Source organism: Melitaea cinxia, chromosome 10, assembly GCF_905220565.1.
Source record: "Melitaea cinxia chromosome 10, ilMelCinx1.1, whole genome shotgun sequence".
NCBI classification, from domain to species: domain Eukaryota; kingdom Metazoa; phylum Arthropoda; class Insecta; order Lepidoptera; family Nymphalidae; genus Melitaea; species Melitaea cinxia.
The window spans coordinates 5,959,532-5,982,324 of record NC_059403.1 but is presented as its reverse complement, the minus strand read 5'-3'; the positions used below and the strand labels follow the sequence as shown (position 1 = coordinate 5,982,324).

At 33.1% G+C, this 22,793-nt stretch overlaps 1 protein-coding gene across 1 annotated transcript; it reads left to right on the top strand.

Moving 5' to 3' along the window:
- Window positions 1-8,874: 8,874 nt before the first annotated feature.
- Window positions 8,875-13,421, top strand: LOC123657207 (pancreatic triacylglycerol lipase-like). The gene is made up of 2 exons (XM_045592784.1): window positions 8,875-8,881; window positions 12,323-13,421. The coding sequence occupies exons 1-2, from the start codon at window positions 8,875-8,877 to the stop codon at window positions 13,225-13,227; spliced, it is 912 nt and encodes a 303-aa protein (XP_045448740.1). The 3' UTR covers window positions 13,228-13,421.
- Window positions 13,422-22,793: the final 9,372 nt, after the last annotated feature.

Here is a 22,793-nt window from a genome sequence, read left to right as displayed (position 1 = left end):
TTGATGAACTTTCTCTCCAGTAGTGATATGTTTCTGAGTTGAATAAGGTAGCTTAGTAGGTTCTTAGGGGTGGCAAAATGCTAGTAATTCTGATATCCATTAGCTACGGAACCGCTTACCCTCAGCGGACATACACTTTTATCCGTGTGCTATTAAGCTATTTAATAGAATATTTAATATTGGTATTCGCGAGAAAAAAAGATAATTTCTGTTTTCACAAACCGACTCCTGAAAAAGGAGCAGGTTCTCAATTCGATTGTATTTTTTTTTAATGTATACTTTTATTTTTTAAGTACTGATCGCTCAGAACTTTTCTGACTGAGTGGACCGATTTCGATGATTTTGACTGATCTGAGTACTTTTCGAGTTATATTTAATAATGCGTATTTACTCGACTAGTTTTTCTTCGAGCTACGTTGTATTATACCGTATAACTTTTTACTGGATGTACCGATTTTGATGATTCTTGTTTTAATCAAAAGATGAATTTAAATTTGATTGATATCTGTTAACAATTTTTTGACTAATCTTTGATAACGCGTATTTCCTCGAATATTTTTTCCTGTACCTACATTGTATTACTTGTCGAAATAACTGAATTCGTTTTTTTTTTATATTACTTTAAATGATAATACAATAAAATTATGAATTAAATTATTAATTAATTAATTTTATTGAATTATTTTTTTTTTATTATTATTTTCTTGTCCCTGCGGAAAGGAGGTTAATTTATTCGGACTACATGACCTTTCCTGCAACAAGAGTGCAGGTAGGTTTTCCCGCCACGGTTCCCTAAATGATACCATAAAAAGACCACTTGCCACCACCGAGGTTCCTGTTCTTATCGAGTCTACTAGAATTAATCGCGACGATGGCAAGAGACCTCATGAATTGACGTTGGTTCCCTGGGGAAGGAGACGGGTGCTTTAGTGGGACGCAACCTGCGTTGACACACCTGCTCCGTCTCAGGTAAGGGAAACGGCCTTAAGAGTGGGAGCCGCAGCGGAAAAACCTAAAACTACTAAACGGCACAAATATTCGTCACTAAACAACGGAACGAAAACGAAACACTCGGAACTTGAAGTAGCAGTGCTAATTTTTTTTTTAAAGAGAGAAGAGATAACTTATTGTCTTCACTGGTGACAAGAGGGCTGGTGCATTTTTTGCCCTGCATTTCGGCATAGCGATTCAACGAGGAAATGCTGTCAGCATTCTTGATACCATACACGCGAACATGATTTGTACAATAACTACCTGTGAATATTTACTTCGTAAGTTGTAAATTGTGAATATATTTAACTTATGACAGGAAATATATGTGAATGTTTCACTCAGAAAACAAAATATCATTTAGATGGAAGTTAAATAAAAATAAGTACAGTTTCTAGATTGATAGATCGGAAATGACCATCAGTAGTGGTAATTTATAAATCCATATATCTATATGGACTTGAAATGTTACTGCATATAATTATATTTTTATAGTTAAATTTTTATTATACTTTAATTAAGTCTATAATTCAATCTACAAAAATAATGAAATTGATAGTAATTATGTTGCCAAAAATCAAAGTTATTACCCCGTTATAGTTGTAATATAAACTTTTTTATTCTATTATACTAAAACTTTTTCGATTTCGATTTCTAGAACCAACCATTCCAACCCAAATTATATATCAATAAATATTGATATAAATCAATTGCTGTATATTTGTCTCGCTAAAACTCGAGAATGGCTAGACTGGTTTGGTTAATTGCGATCTTAAATATTTGTAGAAGTCCAGGGAATGTTTTAAACAGTAAAACATAAATAATAAGTAACGGAAAATAGTAAAAACGACAATTTAATTTTCCAATACAAAATGTTCCTAGCTGTGAACTGTGATACATTCACAGATTATAGTAATACTTATGATACATTTGATGTCTATTGTCAAAAAAAAAAAATTGTCATTTGGTTGTCAAATATTTATAGATGCGTTCAGAGTGTTTACGAAGTGATACGAAGTTCACCGGATCATCTAGTCTAACATATTTTTATGAATAAATTATATAAAGACTATAATAACTGTCACAAAATTGATTAAAACGTATATTGTAAAATTTTGTTCGTTCTGAGCTTAAACTAGAAAACAAACTATAAATATAAAGTTTCTTTCCGTTATCTGGTTTCTATTACTCCTTTTCTTATTTTATCTTGTAGTAACTGTTTTGTTTAAAATTGACTATAATTATGACAAGTTACTAATATATAGTATAGTTTATGAGTATTCTACGTGACATTGGCGAAATCATCTGTGCTCATTTGGCACTATTGAAAGCCATTAACGCTAAAGAAGTCTTCTTAATCTTCTAGAAGAAGATTATGATTAGATTGCTGAATGTATTGTTGTGCAATATAAATAAACGCATCAATAGCAAATTTTTGTTTTATTTATTTTATATGTAAATTATTAGTTTTATTAGCTAATGCGCTAGCGGTCGCGGTTTCGGAGCATTATACAAATACTAGTAGTCGCCCAGTGGTCGAAATTCGACCATAATTACTTTAAAATGTATAAGTTTGAACATTAAACAAAAGAGTACATAGGTATGCGATTGTGTGTCAAAGACATGGTAGTGTGTGTAATGTTTTTTTATTGATTTAATGTATTTTTTATTCATAATTAAAAAAAAAAAATAGCTTTCTACACTCCTCTGTATTCTGGGCGGTACTGAAGTTTCTGACTGGTAAGCCGTTTAGATACTCTACCGATGACTTGTATAAGCAGTGTAAAGTTGTAACGCTTCGGCATCTTTTTGTTCAGACAACTGTACTTCGCAAGCATTGCATAATAGGCCACAACAGGAACCTTACAAAAAGGAGAACTGATCTGGTTTGTGCTGTTGAGAAGCACAGAACTCAGATGATGCAATAGCACTCTTATATAAATCGGTACAAGAATTTACAACTCTATTAATAGGTTATTAAAAATATATTCACTTACTGAAGGACAATGTAAAAATAAAGTGCATATATTCTCTCCCACATACACGCACACATACAAGAATATTTTATTTTGTTAACAATATTGTTTACTCTATATTACACTTCGCATCTAATTTGTAATTAAATATAGATTCCTAGAGGGCACAGTTATCTAACTAGTTCAGATAACAGGTGCACTTTAATTTGAAATACATTTCTTTTTACCATCTTAAGAGGAAAAAATACTGGTTCATGCTCCATACAAAGTAGTCGACTGTTTTCTTCCTGAATCCATGACACTAGAATAAATATTTTTGCAACATTAAATCTTTATCTGCCATGACCGTGCCCCTATAGCTTGGTTTTTTTTTCATATTATTATTATTATTATAGGGAGTAGAAGTCTTCAAAAACTAAAAATAGTGCCTAATTTTTTATACATTTTCACACTCAGTAAAAAAAAATACGCATATTTAAGAAAAAAAACTAGAAAATGGCTGAAGGTTTTTTGAGTTACATAAAAAAAAAACAATTGTCATGTTTTGGGGTGAAAATAGTCGACTACGAAATGCTGCTTTGGTCAATAATTATCTACTTGCAACGGTCTGAGATGCAGTTGTCCTTTTCTTGACTCGGGGCGCGGCGGCGGTGTACAGCGAGACAGGAACATTTTATTCAAATACCTACCTATTTTTAAACGGTTTTATTTAGCTCACCCCGTTTGTTTTATTTTTTATTTATTATTTATTCTTGGGTCAAATTTAGTAATTCAAATTTCACCCTCTTCCTGTCAACCGATTAATCTGAAATTTTGTATACACTTTGGATTTTGGTGACAATACAATTATGTTTATTCATTATCATTATAAATTCAAGATGGCCGCCGCTACAAAATGGCGGATAATTTATGTTTTATTAATCCCATCAATATGGGTATCAAATCAAAGGGCTCAACAAGCAGAATACAATATACTATAAAAAATTGAAATCCAAGATGGCGGCCGCTACAAAATGGCGGATAACGTAGGTTTTATCAATCCCATCAATATGGGTATCAAATGAAAGGGCTCAACAAGCAGAATACAATATACTATAAAAAATTGAAATACAAGATGGCGGCCGCTACAAAATGGCGGATAACGTAGGTTTTATCGATCCCATCAATATGGGTATCAAATGAAAGTGCTCAACCAGTATAATCAATGTACTATATAAAATTAAAATCCAAGATGGCGGCCTCTACAAAATGGCGGATAACTTAGATTTTATCAATCCCATCAACATGGGTATCAAATGAAAGGTCTCAACAAGTAGAATACAATTTACTATGCAAAATTGAAATCTAAGCTGGCCGCCGCTACCAAATGTCTGATAACAATTTTTTATCAATCCCACCAATGTGGGTATCAAATAAAAGGGCTTGACAAGAAGAATACAGCCTCAATATTTAAGATGGGCCTTGCAATAATGAAGCACTAAATGAATTAAACAGAATGCGAAATAAAAACTAAAAACTAGAAAATAAAAATAGGTAAAAAAACTTTTTAAGTTAAACGGTTTTATGTTAAACATACATTGCAATGTTTAAGATAAACGTACTAAAAACCAATAAATAATAAAATAGATACAGTCGTGGGAATTATAAACATATGCATAGACTAGACTAAAATAAAACCGTGGGGCACGTCAATTGTCTACAAATTATCGACTTAATGTGCGATAGAAGAATCGTTTAATTCGTCGTTAAAATAGGCAGTTGGCCCGCAGACGGTGAGGAAATTACTTACTATTTTCTTGCTCATGGAAATTCCAATAGTTATACACTCCGTGTAAATAAAAGAGATGTTTCAACTAGTTTATCGTTGGACATTCACACTGCTGGCTGGCGAGGAATCGTTTCACTGCTCGTAGTTTGTCTTTAATCGACAAAACGTATGATAAAAGTACTACTCGCTCACCACTATGAAACCCTAAAACTCGCTTATAATCGAGCTTGCTAGCTTGTTTCCACATTCTAGCCCTACTTATCACACGTCCATCTTTGTCGGTTGAACAACTGCCTAATTATAGTGTAACATTACAAAACAAACATTTTAATCAACGATTGTAGACAATTGACGTGCCCCACGGTTTTATTTTAGTCTAGTCTATGCATATGTTTATAATTCCCACGACTGTATCTATTTTATTATTTATTGGTTTTTAGTACATTTATCTTAAACATTGCAATGTATGTTTAACATAAAACCGTTTAACTTAAAAAGTTTTTTTACCTATTTTTATTTAAAAGTTTCTCAGGTACGCTTTCCTCTAAATTGTAATAGTGAATTAAAACTATATGAATATTAATGTTTAGCATAATATAATTTTAATAAATTATAGCTTATCATTATTTTCGAGTGCTTTTATGTAATTTTATTGTAGGTAATTGATGAAAATTTTCCTGGACTTATTTTTTTGTTAATAATATAGCATATTTTATATGTAACAAATGTAAATGTAAATGTAAATGTATGTTTCTCAAATCTAAATAAAATAAAATACTTTTTTTCGAATTGTTGAGTGCTGTTGGCCCTAGCGGCCTTTACAGCGTCACCGGAGAGGGGCCGGGTACTATAGACACCGGCCGCGAGGGAGCCCTCTGGGAGGGCTCGGGGAAAACGCACACCCTAAGGGTGTCTCCTAGCGAGATCGCACCTCGGTTTAAAGCGTCGTCGCAGTGGAGGAGGCGATATACGGAGCGCTGAGACGGCTTACGGACGGTCCGCTACGCACCTAGGTGCGTGCGAGCCGTCAGGACGCGGGGTAATAAAATACACACACGATTATCTGGTCATAAAGGTAAGGCAATGTCTGTGTTTTAGGTAACATTTGACTCATTTTTTTCTCATAAATACATTATGTATAGGTCTAATGTAATACAAGTATACTACCTAGATTGTGATATAGGTACCACCTAGATTCAGGATAAAAACACTCACTCACAGTCACTGCCGACTGGACAGTTGATTCACTTTAGAAGCTTTCAAAATTGGTAGATACGGTTAGCGCTACCCTAAACAAATTCACTTCTATCTTATGGAAAAAACATTTTTATATAATACATATTGATTAAAAAAACAGATTTCTAACAAAGTAAATCATTATTTACAAAAAATTATTCATTTATTTATTCTTAATGTACAACAAAATACAGACACACATAAAGAAAGATGCAATACAAGATGTACAAAGGCGATCTTATCGCTAAATTGCAATTTCTTCCGATAACCTTTGGGTACTGGACACGATACAGTAGCAGCGGTTAGAAGTGTGGACATGTTAAGGAGGAAAAATCAATAATAAATAACGTTAAATAAATTGTTTACATGTTTAATATCAAAAATACGAAGCATTAATAAGAAGCATTGATAAACTTACATAAATATAAAAAAGTTCTATCTATCATGAAAATAACAAAATTACCTAAGTATCTATATCCAAAAGAAATGTCTTTCATCGTAAGGAAAAAACATTCCTTAACATTTTAATAAGAAATTGTTTGTCCTCGTCATCTAAAATGGAATGACTTCAAATATTCCATTAATATTATTCTATTTATTTCTATACAACGAATATGAGATAAAAAAATCTCGAAGCATCCACATCGGAGACATCCATTATGTGGAACGTAATATTTCGCGGGATACACTTAATTTCCTGAATCGCGTTCTATAATATTCGCTGGAAGGCCTTTTGTTACGCGTCTTCGCATTAATCTTACCTTGAAGCGAAATGCGTGACGCTTGGGGTTGCCTTTTGTGTATGAAAAACAGATAGTTCGAATTTTATTTCGACTCAGTACTTTTTAGGGTTCCGTGTTAATAGAGTGTTACCGGAACCCTAATACTATGGTTCTGTATACCTTCCGTCTGTCTATCGACTAATTTTTACACGTCCTTGGAACCGCTACGGGTAGAGACTAAACTTTAAAATATTATGTGGATTACCGCTATAATGAATAATGATAATAGAAATGAATGAAGAAAAAAGTATGGGAAAGAAAAGTGGTCTTAAGCGTTGTTATCTCGAATTTTTCCAGATATATCATCTGGAAACATAAATATTACATTAATATCAAAATTATTTTAAATTGTAGTCAGTAGGTAATTGGTTGTAATGACCTAAAGGAAAATGATAAGCCATCGCTTTTATTTCGAGTTGATGTTATGTGATATAAAAAAATTACTGACTATAATTCGTTACTTGTGCCAAATAAACAAAAAACCCAATTCAAAGTTGTAAGAGTTTTTATGAACTTGTTAATTTGATTGTAGTAAAATCGTTATATTTATAGACATTTCTTGTAAATAAAATTCTATTTACATTTTTTGTATTTAAGTTTGTTAGATTGTCTATACAATGCGCAAAATTTACTATTCGGTGTGCAGTTTTTTCAGTCATCTGGAATTGCAACTAGTCAATACCTATAGGTACATGTCACATATTAAAGTGTGTTAATGACATTTTTATTGCAGGTAAATCTTCAGTTGGTTTTTAGTGACGCCCAAATTCGAAATACATCACAGCAAAAATATAGCCCTCTCCTCTTATTAAAATAGCTTGAAGACTTGGTTAAGTATAAAGTTCAAGAAACCAAACAATTTTATTAATTTATGTTGAAGGCAGATAAGCATTGAATGCCTCAGTTAGGAACGAAAATAAAAGGTGGATAATCGGCTTTTGTAACTAGTAATTAACTGACTTAATCGGTAAGGAACGATAAAAAAGTTTTTAATTGACTTTTCGCGCCTTCGCACCTCAACTCCAAGTCTGATCCTTTGATACTGATAATTGGTGATTTAGCGCATTGTTTCAACGAACCGTGCTATAATTACGTTGTTATTTACGGGCCCTCGTTGAAGATTACAGACTCTATCGAATCTAATTTATTTTTAATAGTTTTTGCAGTTAAAATACTACCAATGTACCCCATCGGGGATTCTATTAGCAATATTTCAGAGCAGAGGCGGCTCGTGACATTTTTTAATGGCAGTTCACCAAAAAATTAAAGCTTACCGTTTAATTTATTTGTATAGAAATCCATTCCGTCTATGTATATTCACACTTTTTTTACGTGGGGAAAATCCATCATGGATACTCTCCGGCGCGGGGGCGCTAGAGGGTTATGTCAACTCCTACTGACTAAAAAAACCACCACGTGTGAGCAGTCGTCCGCCTAGGTGGGGCGAGATGGGGTCGCGCTAGCATTTGGCACCTCACCACCGCTGCCTGCGCTAGCTCCAAACACTAGGCACGGAAAATAAAATAGTTTTTTGCTTACTTCACATCCACACAATCAAGGTATTTTGATATATTGTCCACATTTAAAAACATGCGTAAAAGATTAAGTTTTCGTACTACATTTATGATTAAGTGCAATTTGAGGACGTGGTGGCCTTTACCTTTCAGTTCGAGGCGCATTATTTCGAAAGTTTTTTCACACTGCTTAATAAAATAACAATACAAAAATGAAACATCAATTTTAGCATAAAATGTCGCGCACAACTATTTTTTAATACTTAGATTAAAAAAAATAGAGCTGCGGAATAACTGACGAAACCGACACGTTTGTTTGTATAAACTAGAACGGCAACAGTACATAATATGCTTATTCCTGCGGCGCGTGGCGCGGACGAAATCACAGTGTCGAAAGCTCGCGCGTGAGCGGCGCTCCAGATTAGGGTAAATTTTATACGAAATCTTTTATTTCACACGCCAGCTTGAGTCGATGTTTGTCTTTTGCACTCATTGAATACAGTGCTAGGAATCGTACTAAACTTCGTTTCATAGTAGCGCAATCGCTGGCGCTCCAATCGTTACAACTTGACGTCAAATATAAGCGTAGGCATAATAGAATAGAAACAATGGAAGGTAAGGATAGTGTATATTATAAAGAAATATAGATTTAAGATTATCTATGTAATTTTCGTGGGAATAAACTGCTGCTGCTGTTTAGGACGAGTCGCCTCTGTTTCAGAGACTATTAACATTTAGGATATTTCAAACAACTTTTCGTCCTTTAGTTATAAAAGTTTCTTCGAATTTTGATGAATGAAATAATTGATGCCGTTGGTAGGTTAAGTTCTAGATCCTGCGACGCTCTCCTTCCTTTATAGTTTAAAGCTGGGCATTGACGATCAGTTTTTCGCATCAGTTTAACTGATCAGTTTTTCGCGCTCTCGAAAATTTGGTCGTGAGTGTAGAGCCATCGCTCTAGAGTTTTAACTGACGGCGCGCCATGTAAATCCAACCTGGCGCGTCGCGCCGAACTGCCCGTGTGTCTGTCATAGATTATACACTTATATACTGGTGTGTCTGTAATCGTCGTTCCAACCAATCGCGTCATTTTACTCGCAGCGTCCGCGGTGATTAAGAGTGCACTGGTGTAGTTTTTGTTTTTAAAATGTCAGCGTTGGTGTCCCCTAGACGAGTCATAATGACAGAATTTATTGAAAAATATAAAAATTCTGAATGTTTGTGGAAAACGGTCGAAAATTATAAAATTAAACAGATCGACAAAAAGTTTTATTTTACACACCTACTATTTTTATTTTATTTTTTAAATTTATAACTTATCCATCATGTCTCTTCCTACAGTAAGCAGTGTAATGCTTATGCAGTGTATGCTATAGGTAACTGCCGGCTGATATCTCACCTTCATCTTAGCAGCCTTTTGCAGTCCACTACTGGACATAGGCCTCCACAAGTTCACACCAAAAATGGCTTAAACTCACGTGTTTTACCCATAGTCACCACGCTGGGTAGGTGGGTTGGTGACCGCAGGGCTGGCTTTGTCGCACCGAAGACGCTGCTGCCCGTTTTCGGCCTGTGTATTTCAAAGCCAGCAGTTGGATGGTTATCCCGCCATCGGTCGGCTTTTTAAGTTCCAAGGTTGTAGTGGAACTGTGTTATCCCTTAGTCGCTTCTTAAGACACCCACGGGAACGACGAGAGGGGGTGGTTATATTCTTTGATGCCGTAACCAAACAGCAGCCAAATAGATACACTTTTTTTATAAATACATATAAAGAATACTTAGAAATAAATAAATACATTTATAATTAATGAAATTAACGACACCGTGCATGATTGACCATTGACATACTTATTACAGATGAGGTACAACTAATAATAAAAACTGTTCATACAGAATTATACACCATTGTAGACCAGTATATAGCAACAAACAGTAACCGTTTTAAGAATTATTGTTTCTTCTTCGGAATCAGAATCCATTTTTTCTCAATAAAAATAGGTAGTACCTACACGTCTTTAAAACAGCCTGGTCGGTCGAAAACTGAAGAGCCGGAGTGACGCCAGTCAGTGAGGAAATATTTTAACGGACGCAAATAACTGATCAGTTTAACTGACGCCAAAAACTGATCAGTTTAACTGACGCCAAAAACTGATCAGTTAAACTGACGCAAAAACTGATCGTCAATGACCAGCTTAAGTCTAAATTTTAGACTATATTATAAGTCGTGTTTACATCAAAAAACATGTTTTATGTATACTTTTACACATTATAATATGTACCTATTCATTAATTTTTATCAAAAATACAATAAAAATTTCGCATTTCACTAAATGTGTGATGACATTAAATATAAGCACACACAAATCATTTCACACTAAATCATTTCATTCACCACAAAACTAAAATGTCAATATTATTTGTAATAAAAACGTTCAAATCACATTCACAGTTATCACATGATTGTTGACACAAGCGGACGTATTATCAATGGAGCCGTTATTATATTTTATTGGTGCATTTCTGTTTGTAAACGTTAATGCTAATTGGGCATCTGATTACGGACCTTTTAAAACTGTATTATATTCAGATTGGATAACGTGTGAGTAAATTTTTATTTCTGTATATATTTTCCTGTTATTGTGTTAAGAAATGTTTATCTGTAAGGTCAAGGTGGTCGATGACTATGGTGGTAGATAGAACAAAAATTAATATGTAATTAATATTTGTTTATTTTCAACCTAAAAAATAAGTAACATTGTATTGTTTAGTTATTATATTTTTTTTCTTCTGGATTAAAATTAAAATTACACATATTTAACTGTTTATTATTAACTAGCGAAATGTAAGTTAAGAATATTTTATTGCTATTCATAAGCCATACTTATACATATAGGTAATTTAATTCCATTCATCTTAAGTCCTTTGTTCACACAAAGTTATATTATTGATACTTTGAGGACTTCTTTTACAATTCTTAAAAATAACAAACCAACACGATTTTATCCATTTATTGATTGATTCTAATTATTATTCTTGTCTCGACTGGTCTGTGACCACTGATTTTTATTCAGAGCGATTGCCACTTGACCTCTAAATTTCTCGTGGGCAAGTCAATTATTAGCAAGTCTTGATAAGAACTAGAAATTATAGCTTTTAACGTGCTCGGTCGAGACGCAGCAAAAGAACTGACAGTTCAACAATGACATCTCGTTTACTTGCTTGCCATCAAGATTAAATCAATGAAAATGACAACTTACAGCAACATATTATCGTCAGATGCGTTAATATTTTTAGAATTTCCTTAAATTTTAAATTCTTGGAACCAACAAATGTTGTTATTTTCTATCTAACCGGAATCATTCTAGTATTTGTATATCAAACAGATTAGAACAGCCGAAAAGGTACGGGATGTAGATGATTCGGATAATTTGATTATTTATTACGAAATACCTACTACCTTGTTTGTACAATAGCGAACACATTTTAATTTTTATTAGTCATTATTAGTCTCGTCATAACTTCAATCAGATAATTAATAAAATTAAAGGTCCATGACATTAGTTTTAGATAATACTCAAATATCAATAAAAACTATTTTGAGCTACAACGTTTTTTATGCATACTGCTTGTTGCTGCTGTTTTTCATTTTGATGAAATATACCTATTGAATAAATACAAGTCTCGCAATATTTCTTTAAGTAATAACGTCATACTGTTATCTTAGAAAAGAAAACATAAACTCTTAATACAAATATTTCTCCTAATCATAATTCATGTATATAAATACGCTAAGGTTAAGATGTTTGCCACCCTTTTTAGAAAGAAAACCTCACAATTACTCCACATAAATTATATATCATTTTATAGATAATTGCTTGCTCTACTGGCATCAACAACTAAAAAATGTATTTTACTACTGCTTATTACTAGTAGTAGTATTTATTAGCTAGTATTATAATATGATTATTTGATTAAAATTCTCTAATCGTGTATATATAATCTCTTAATTTCAATAACAACATTTATATGAGTAATGATTTGTTTTTTATTTTTCAGGTGACCACAACAAAAATCTAAATTTAAATATTAATGAAACAGTAGTATATCTTTATGATTTTCAAAATAACTTCAATCTGAGTTATCCAATAAACGGTGCTGTGAAAGCATTTACAAATGCCTACAACTTAGATGTTACAAGACGTATTATTTTATTCGTTCCTGGATACAAATCTCATGTAGTAAAAAGTGCATCTGAAATCATTAGAAACGCCTTTAAAGACATGCCAAACATATATCTAATGATAGTAGACCATTCAGCGTACACGTCAGCACAAGGGGGAAAACTGAACAGCTATGAGAGATCTGTTACTTATTCGTACTACTTGGGCGAAGCAATAGGGAATTTGTTAGTTGATTTAAGTATGTATGGATTCCCGGCACAAAATTTGCATTGTATTGGACATAGTTTGGGAAGCCAGATGCTTGGTCACGCAGGCGTTGGATACTTCAATAGAACAGCGGAAAAAGTTTGGAGGATAACTGGCATAGATCCCGCAGGGCCATGCTATTCAAATGCCTTAATTCAAGAACAACTGAGATCAGGAGTAGCGGGCTATGTGGAAGTGTACCATTGTAATGCTGGGGGTTTGGGTAGCACTAGTGTTCTGGCTGATACAGATTTCTTTATAAACAATGGTAAGATTCAGCCTCATTGTGACGCTGGTTTTTTTCCGAGTCTTGGTGATTCGGAATCAAAGTGCAGTCACAAATCTTGTGTGAAATATTGGGCGGAGACAGTTAATAATCCTGGGTGGTACTTGGCTTGGAAATGCGATTCTTACAAAGATTTTTCGCAAGGGAAATGTTCTAGGAATGAAGTGACTATAGCTGGATACTCCAACCCTGGAAATTCTACTGGTACTTTCTATGTGTCTACAAGTTCGTATAAAATTTTCGATTGAGTATCATAAAATAGTGACAGTCACAAATAAATATTTTTTGTATAAATGTAGATCAAAAAAGTCGTTTAATAGTTTGTGGGTCATTCTTAGATGACATTTATCTCAGATAAATATTTAGTTTTTATATTAATTTATTTTTGTAAACGAATATTAAATAAGAAAATATTTTATATATTAAAAATATAAAGCCACAATTTTTTTTCCATTATTACCCTGCTTAAAATTATATGTTGATGATAACCACTGTTATATATTTTTTAATTTTTTCTCACTTACAGAAAGACTTAATCTTAAAGTTTAGTGTATTAGCTCAGGTGACTTATTCTTAAATAACACAGTACCAACATACTAATCGAGCTAAATGAACAAGCTCCTATGAACTTAACGGAAGCTCGAAGGCATGTCTGAAATCCCTTACATAGAAGATTAACTTTTGTTTGACTTCCGAATCATCCACATTGTAAGGAGATAAACCGACGCCGCTCATTTGCTAGTTAGTATGTACATTTTAATTCCAGCTTACTTTGGTTTCTTGTAGAAATATATTGGTTTCTCGCGCAATTTTGGGGCGTTCTAGTTTAGTTATTACAATTACTGCTATAACCATTAGAGTTTTACCTTGTTGTTTTATATCAAATTACCAACAGAAGCTTTATAATTTTCACTGAGGATGTTATGGAAATCCGTAACCGTAAACATAACTATCGGATTTCCGAAATAGTGATAGATATAAATCTATCCGTTATTGTAACGTTCCATTTTGAATAATTTTGGAAATGGGCGAAGTGTAATAATTAAAAAGTGTTGAACAATGTGAACGAAATTTTAGTTAAACATGAGTTTAACCAATGAAACAAGCATGTATATGCCCTTTATTATCACAACACGTATGTCAAAATGGTAGGGATCTTTGTTGAAAAAGCAAATTTAAAATAGTCTACATAGATTAAGTGACAGTCACTGTTATAATATAATTATTATAAACGTAACTAATTACCAATGGAGAAGTTTCATGATGTTGTTAATATTATATTCAACGTAATGGTATTAAAATATAGATTAAAACTAATCGATTGCTGAAAGAATTTTTAAATCCATCAATAAGTGACTTAGAAGAAACGTCTGCGGTTTCTACTTCGCCTGTGACGTCATTTGACATATTCGATATCACTGCACCACGAATCAATCAATAGCAAAGAGTAAAATAACTTGCCTACACAGGAGAGTAGTAGTTTTATACTCGCGCTAGTGCTCTTGCTTCGTTCGTGTTTATTTACGTACAATCGTTTGCTTCTTTTTTATTTATGAGTGTGTAGTTCTTATTTCACTATAATGGAATAAGGCTTCGTCAAAGAAGAAATATTTATATTATAATTTTACTAAATTATCTGTGTAATTTTCAACCACATACATGTAAAGTTAAGAACAAATACATTTACATATAATATATTGTTATTTTTACTGGATAAGTTATTCCAAACTTACTCAAGACTCAATAGATATATCAATCAGAAATATGCACATATTATTATCTAATACTTACATAAAAATGATCTTTACACTAATATTAAGTGTATTTATGACAATTTAATTCATGCTTCATTATTTTTCACCACTTTTCTTGTTGTTATATTATTAGGTACACGAAAAAACGAGTTTGCTTTAGACCACACGACTAAAGTACAACTTCTTTAGCGCAATCTAATTTATATCTCTCTCTCCAAAAAGAAAACTATAACATCAAAAAATTAATTACCAAAAAGATTCAACATAGAAAAGAAAAGATTTTATTTATATAAATGTAATAGTGATGTCCTCAAATTCTCCTTTCAGGAACGAGAGGGTGTGGCCTCTAAAGAAAGTTTGCTGCCCTCTCATCTTAAAGCCTGATACCTCTTACAACTGAATTATTTTAACAAGGCAGACATCGTTGAGAGTCACTACAAAAACCACTAATTCAAACTAGTTACGAAACTTTCATTATTAAAACGAGAGTTGTTTAAACCACCAATCGAAGTAATAGTATTTTGAATGTAAAATGGATTTACATTGTTTTTTTAATACTTATTTTTCTTATAGGTTTACACCATTCTAAGCTATGTATTAAATCAGTTAAATAGAAACAGTAGGTATTTTGATGTTTGTTCCCCGCACACGACAAACATTTGTTTAGGCCATGCACATGTTTGTCATAGTCTGGGCGTTCGAGCTTTGTTTCTTGTGTGTGTACGAACCCCCGAGGCAGGATTCCCATTCTACTATATAATTCTTTCAATATAACTACCTAAAGTAGATATTTTATTTTATTGCAATTATTTTATTTCTGCAAATAATGACTAAGTCTTTAAAATTATACTAAAGTGTAAATGCTGTTGATTAAATACAAATAATGAATTAACTTAATTAATAAATACAAATAATATATACCTGTAACTGGTTGTGCAATTAGCACAAATAAATTAAATATTATACTGTAGATCTAAGTAACATTGTAACAATCGTTGGTGTACCAAATAAATAAATAAATAAATTAATTAATTATCTACTTACGAAGTTAGACCTTTTGTAAGGCACTGACTTGAAATTAGTTATTTTAGGTTACTTCAAATCAAATCGCAAGGAGGGAAGCTACTCCTGCTTGCCATGAGTGCGGCTAGTGCTATGGGAATGCGCCGCTAGAGGTCGTCGACATTGCACCCCATCTAAAATTACACCAAATTAATAATTAATCAACATAACAATCAAAAATTTGCAAAAACTAGAATGAATCAAATTAAAAAGTAAGATGCGATCATACAATATAAGAAACATTGATTTTTTATATTAATACATTCAATACGAATTCACATAAACAGAATTTAAAATTTATTTTTAATTAATAATACGTATAAATACCGGCAAACATCGAAATTACCAGTTGCGGATTTTCTATTGACGGAGAAACATTCTAATACACTAAATATTGAGGTGACTTAGGTTACCCCTGATACTGAACACATAATAAGTGAAAATAATTCAACTACTAGGTTTGTAATGGAACGACGTTGTTTAAAAGTGTTTGCCACCTAATTGAATTGTCGACTAGTCGGCTGAGACATTTATAGGACCTACTGATAAAATAAAATGTAATTGAAATTGAATAAACGAACAAAAATAAAACTTGAAAGAAATTCGTTTAAATAGGTAAATTTAGAGACCTGGGTCAACTGAACTGGGTCTTGACAAACATGTCGCCCATGACTATTAAAAACGTCGGATGTGAAAAACAGCAACTTTACAGGAGAGCGATTCAAAGTGTAAATTGCGTGTATCTTTTTACTCATTTTAAGCAGGATCATGAAATTTTAGAGTAATGCTGTACAGGCTATTTATATTTTGGATAATATTATTACTAGCCGGTATTTAATTTGTAAATATGAGAAAAGTCACTTGTTACATTTTTAACGGGTTAAGACTAATACTGATTTGTCAGAAGTACCACAACCGACATTGTTGCTTGTACGAAATTGATGATTACTTGTCGGAAGTTCCATTTACGTCATTGTTCATTGTTAGTATTTATATAACAAATGTATGTCGTATGTAAATATTACTAAAAAACAAACACCAAAATTTTTAAAAAGTGAATATATTTATTTAGAAATAACAAAGAAAAGTTTGTTGAATAAAGGAAATCGTCAAAATAAATACAAAATATTTCTTTTGACTTAAATAGCTCAACCACCCTCTCACCCTAGCCCTCTTCCCGGGGGTGTCGTAAGAGGCGACTAAGGGATAACACAGTTCCACTACTACCTTGGAACTAACAAAGCCGACCGATGGCGGGATAACCATCCAACTGCTGGCTTTGAAATACACAGGCCGAAGACGGGCAGCAGCGTCTTCGGTGCGACAAAGCCAGCCCTGCGGTCACCAACTCCCTGCCCAGCGTGGTGACTATGGGCAAAACACACGAGTTCACATTTTTGGCGTGAACTTATGGATGCCTATGTCCAGCAATGGACTGTGATCGGCTGAGATGATGAAATAACTCAACAAATACTTACAGCTTTTTTTTTTTTTAAAGTAATATTCAGATTAACTAAATCAAATCAATCTTCTTATTGACAATCAATAAATCAATGGTGGCATAACTAAAATCCACTAAACAAAACACAAAATCTTCTATAATAATTATCGAGATTTAATAAGACACTTGGGTAGTAATCAAAGATTTGGTTAAATCTAAGACTTATATTAATATGTTTTAGATTAATCAATGAAAATCAGTCTTCTTCATCCAAGAAGATTCCTTCCGATACATTATAGAATTCTAATAAAAATTGTGATATCTTTTGGGGATTAGTCACTTAAATGCGTCCTAAAAATTATATTTATATTAAATTCTGTCAAAACTGTGTCATAACTGTTACATATTTCATATGTGTCCAGTGTAATTAATATGATTCAAAGCAAGGATTTAAAATCCAATATTTCTGGAGTTGTTATCACCTTAACTTCATTAGGTTCACCTTCAGCTTTGGCCCAGCGAACGAGACAGCACCATTCCTCTGGTATATAATATAGCATCTTGCGTTCACTACGCGCTCGATGATTGAATGCACACTATCCCCTTCATTTTGAGTATGACCCTTCTCCATGAAACAGTGAGTAATCGTGACTCCAAATTCTTTTACTGCAAGCAAGTATAGAGAAAAAACCTTCCTTCCGTTCCTGTTCTGACCCGGGTTATAGTCGGACTAAAATTTCTGCCTAGACTATATGCGTTTTCTTCATTCGTCAACTTCATTTGCACAACGTTTTGCAATAGCTTCGTGGCACATAAAACATGTAGCTATTTTGTTAGACAAATTATAGAACGTAAAGTTTAAGGTAGACAATTTCATTTTGTAGTAAAACACGCTTACATATATATGTGGTGTTATCAAAACTTTTTCAAAATCAAAAGTAGCTGCTAATACTTCTTCATTCGACTTAGCTTCATCTTTATCTACTGATTACTTTTCATTTGTAGGTAATTCTTTACTTTCGTATATGTGTGACAAGTATCATAGAGATCTTTTTTTAGGCTTATGATAGCCAATATTAAAATTTGCGTTAAGTATATTCCTATTTATTTGCTTTGTCACTATATTTTTTTAGAATCAAATCATTCCGTGTATATGCTATACATTCGAGAAGCACTATCCACACCTTCTAAATATAGTTTCTTTGAATTTTTGCTGACACAATATGATACAATCAATGAAAACGATTTGACATCATCACACACACTTCTCGTCATCTCTTTATCTATAATTCAGTTCTTGTTCAATATTTGCCACGTTGATCTACTAAAACTGAAATTCGTTCCTCAAATTTTTTCCATTATGTATTGAGATGATGCGCTTACCTGCAGATATTGTAGTTAAGAACATTACATACTATAACTTTTTATGGTCTGGATGGAAATAATAAAATTTTATGACCATACTTAGTAGTTATTGAGGTAAGGCACAGCAAGAAATATCCTGCTCAAAATATGGAGCAGTCCGACTGGGGTAGTACCTCGACCTTACAGAAGATCAAAGCTAAATAACGCTGCTTTCAAGCAGTTTTGTGTTCCTGTTAGTGAGTAGGTTGCAGACGTCTTTAAGCTACGGTAATCGCTTACCACCAAGTGAGCCTTACACTTGTTGGGTGATCTAGTTATATATAAAAAAAATTGAGTTCACTCATCTTGAAAAGTTCTCGGTATTAGAAACTCAATAGGAAATAATAAAAAAAAAGTTAAAATTAACTATTTTATATGTTTGGGTGTTATATTTGGTACTAAAGACATTTTAAGTCATCTGCATAACCTCAAAGAACTTTAAATGTAATATATCCGACATTTAATTAATTTAAAAAAAAAACGTTGAAAACGTCGGATATGGTACTACTGACATTGAATCCATTTGATAAACCGATAAACAACGTCAGATGTGGTACTAATGACATTTAACTCATATTGAAAACCGATTAACAACGTCGGATATGGTACTAACGACATTTAACTCCTTTCAAAAACCGGTTAACAAAGTTGGATGAGGTACATCCTACAATTTTAAATTACTTACTGTAAATGTCTCGTGTAATTTCTATTATCTATTATTAAGTTTGCAAAAGTATTAAACTATGAACTTTATTGTTAGAAATCGTTAAAGTAATATAATAAGTAAAAATTAATACCTGTTTCTCACTAGGTTTTGCTTTGCTCAAAATGTTTTCATTGGCATTTTTACTTCTATTACTATGTTTTTGTTTACCACGTCCAGTAGCTAGTTTGATTAAACGTGCTTATCTACTAGACATTGTGAACGGTGTTATAAAGTAAAGGATTAACAATAAAATGTCCTAAAAAAACAAGTGTCATAGCAACATCAGTTAGTCCCGCTAACATAGTCTGAAGTGGGAGATCGTGCGCACTCACCCGCTCCTGCGCACCGCTAACAACGTTGGTAGTTATCATCTGACATTGTTAGCGAGCTAGCCAGGTAATATCCGACATTTTTAAACTAAGTAATTCAAAAACTATGCATAAAATAAAAATTTTCTCTTCAGCTGATGATAAACTCGGTCATTTGGGAACGTTTTATGAAATAAACAAAAAAATGCAATTTTGCAGTTCCGACTATGTTAATAGTCACTAGCGATGTGCATAACCCTAATAAATGTTTGCATGAACGGGTTTAAGCAGTCAAGCGATAACAACTCGGTGTTCCGTTCATCCCGTCATCGAGTTTGTTGAATATAGAAGATTCTAGGACGCCATACGGATGTATTTATACAAAACATATTACGATTTGAGATTTGTAGTTAACTCAAAAGTAATTTCGGTATAGTCAAATTATAGTCGTGACTGATCGACAGACAAAGTATGAAATAAACGTATCTAGGGAGTTTCCAATAGATAGTAAGTATATGATAAGTCTTTAAGCTAACCACAAGTAAGTATTTATTTATTAATTGAAAAATAACTTAATGACAAAATAATGTATAACTTCACAAAGCAATTCATTTTTCCTTATTATACTTTATCGTATTACGTACTCTTCAGTATGATATCAGGCCCATATTAAGGGAATCCCTGTAATATGTTGACGTTAGTAAATAGTGAAGAGACAAATTTATTGCTTGCTCTTAATTTTTAAGCGGGAATTTACAACACAGACCACAGAAATACTATTACGCAGATACCTACACATATTAATCTAACTAAAGAGTTTAAAAACATAAAAACGAGTAAACAAAAAATATACGAATAACGGATCATACTCAACGCGCAGTAATAATATAAAACATAAAAAGTCACAGTATGATTTGGGGAGCTGTAATCATTAACTTTGCCGTCAGTAATGTCGCGTAGGTAGGCTAGTTTGCAATATTGATTGCGCGTAGGAGGATGTTCACTCATTGAGATAAGGTCGTATCAGTGATTGGCTGATATTCTGAGACAATAATTTACTTGCCTCATACTCAAGCATCTTGATAAACGATTATTTATATTTGAGATAAATTTGTTTGTTTGTAAAATGGGGAAAAATGTTTTCTATAGGTATTGAACTATTGATGATTATGAAGGTTAACACAGTGCCCACATAAGCTTGTGAGAACTTGCTAATATAGATGTTTGTATAGACCATACAGCTTTTGTCTAATCTTTTTTGACGTGGCATAGGCATAACTGCTACAGCAATGACCGCGAGTCACAAGCTAATGCGCCTGCGGTCCGGGGTTTGGCAAACATTTGTATTGACCATATAGATGTTTGCCCTGGTCTGGGCGTTTGTGCATGTTTGTTGTGTGTGTTTCCCGACCCCCGACACAGGATTAAGTCCTAGTTTACCGAGACCGTTGAGTGTAAGGGGTTTATTATTATTATTATAATCCTGAGTAATTGTATTTTAAGCCACCTTACATAGAATTCACATTATGTTGATTAAGAATTTTTGTCATTTATTACTATTCGTTAAACACTCCTAAGCTGTACTGCGTTATTTCGTTCTGTAAGTATCAAAATATTAGACAAAAGCTAGAGTATAAATACGGCTAAACAATATAGCATAGTGATCGAAATTGGTGACCTAACTAAAATGGCTAACGTTTATCAAGCTTAAGGATTAAATGAAGAGCGATCTAGTGAACGAGTGAGCCTAGCCATTCAAGCCGTAGCACACGATTTGTGTTCATTAGAGTACGTCTGCACCAGAGTAGGCTAAACTTTTTGTTCCATATGTCACTATGATTTTGTACTTTATGGTTAGTTTTTAGTAATCTTCTCCCGTAGGATAAAATCTTCTATTAGGGGTTAGAAAATAAAAACAACAGATGTGCAACCGTTCAGAACGTGACATAATGGTATGGGTATACTCTTATACTTGATTATCAAGTTTCGGTTTTTTTAAATAGGATGTTAAGCTACCATAGTACTGACGCGCCTCATTGGCATTTTATTTAGTGGCCAGAAAAACAAAACTTTCTGTTGTGCATAAAGATGCACCTGTAAGATATACGTAAGTGAAAAATTTTACACAGTTTCCGCTTGGATAATTATTTTTAATATGTAAACATGTTCTTTTTTTAAATCAATTTTTAGTCATGGCTTTAATTTTTTCTTTTATACCAGAATAATGACAATGCGATTCAGCCTGAACATCCCACTGCTGTGCATAGGCCTCTCCCTCCATGTAGGAGGATTGGATCTCAGTCCGCCATGCTGCTCCACTGGGGTTTGACGGATATATATGAGTAACGATCGCTATCAGGTGTACACGATAACAACCGGGACCGACGGCTTAACGTGCTCTTCGAGGCTCGTTGGGAAGACCTACAAGTATAGACATCCAATCTGGAAAGAAATATTTGTACAAATACAAATATTGAATCCGAGCGGGAATCGAACACGCAAACGTCGGTGTTTTAGATGACACGCACCACTACACCAGAGCGGTTGTTAATACAACAACGTATGTTTACGTACGTACGTTTAACAAATGTAAAAGTAACGACGTTGCATCAGTAGATTTCTTCCTTGCCACCTTTCTTTCAAGGCGGTCACTGAAAATTAGCGTAGAACATTGATTTCGTTGCATGAGTCCAGATATGGTAGTGGGTTTCAACGTAGGCTGTGTTAAACTGCTAGTTCGACATTTTATTTACTTTTCTATGGCTAATTTTCTATTGTTTGAATTTTTTTTTTCTAATTCTCGTTTTTTTTTTTTTTTTAAATATCGTAGCTGTAAGCGGTGTATGTAATAAATGTATTTATTTTTATGTTTACTTTACTCATGTAAGTTACTAAAGTAACTTTACGTATCCCTATTTTTTTTTTTGTATTTTTTTGATTGTTCTGTATTCACTGCGGTACACTTCTAAAATCAAAACTGGCCAGGAGTTATAAAAATATTAAAAATAATATAACAATAAGCATTATGATTAAGAAATACTTTTATGAAAGAGAAAACCTCTGATAATAATCTTACAAATTTCATTATCTAATGACTCACTTATGTTCAACATTGTGATCACTACGTCATAAGACTCAG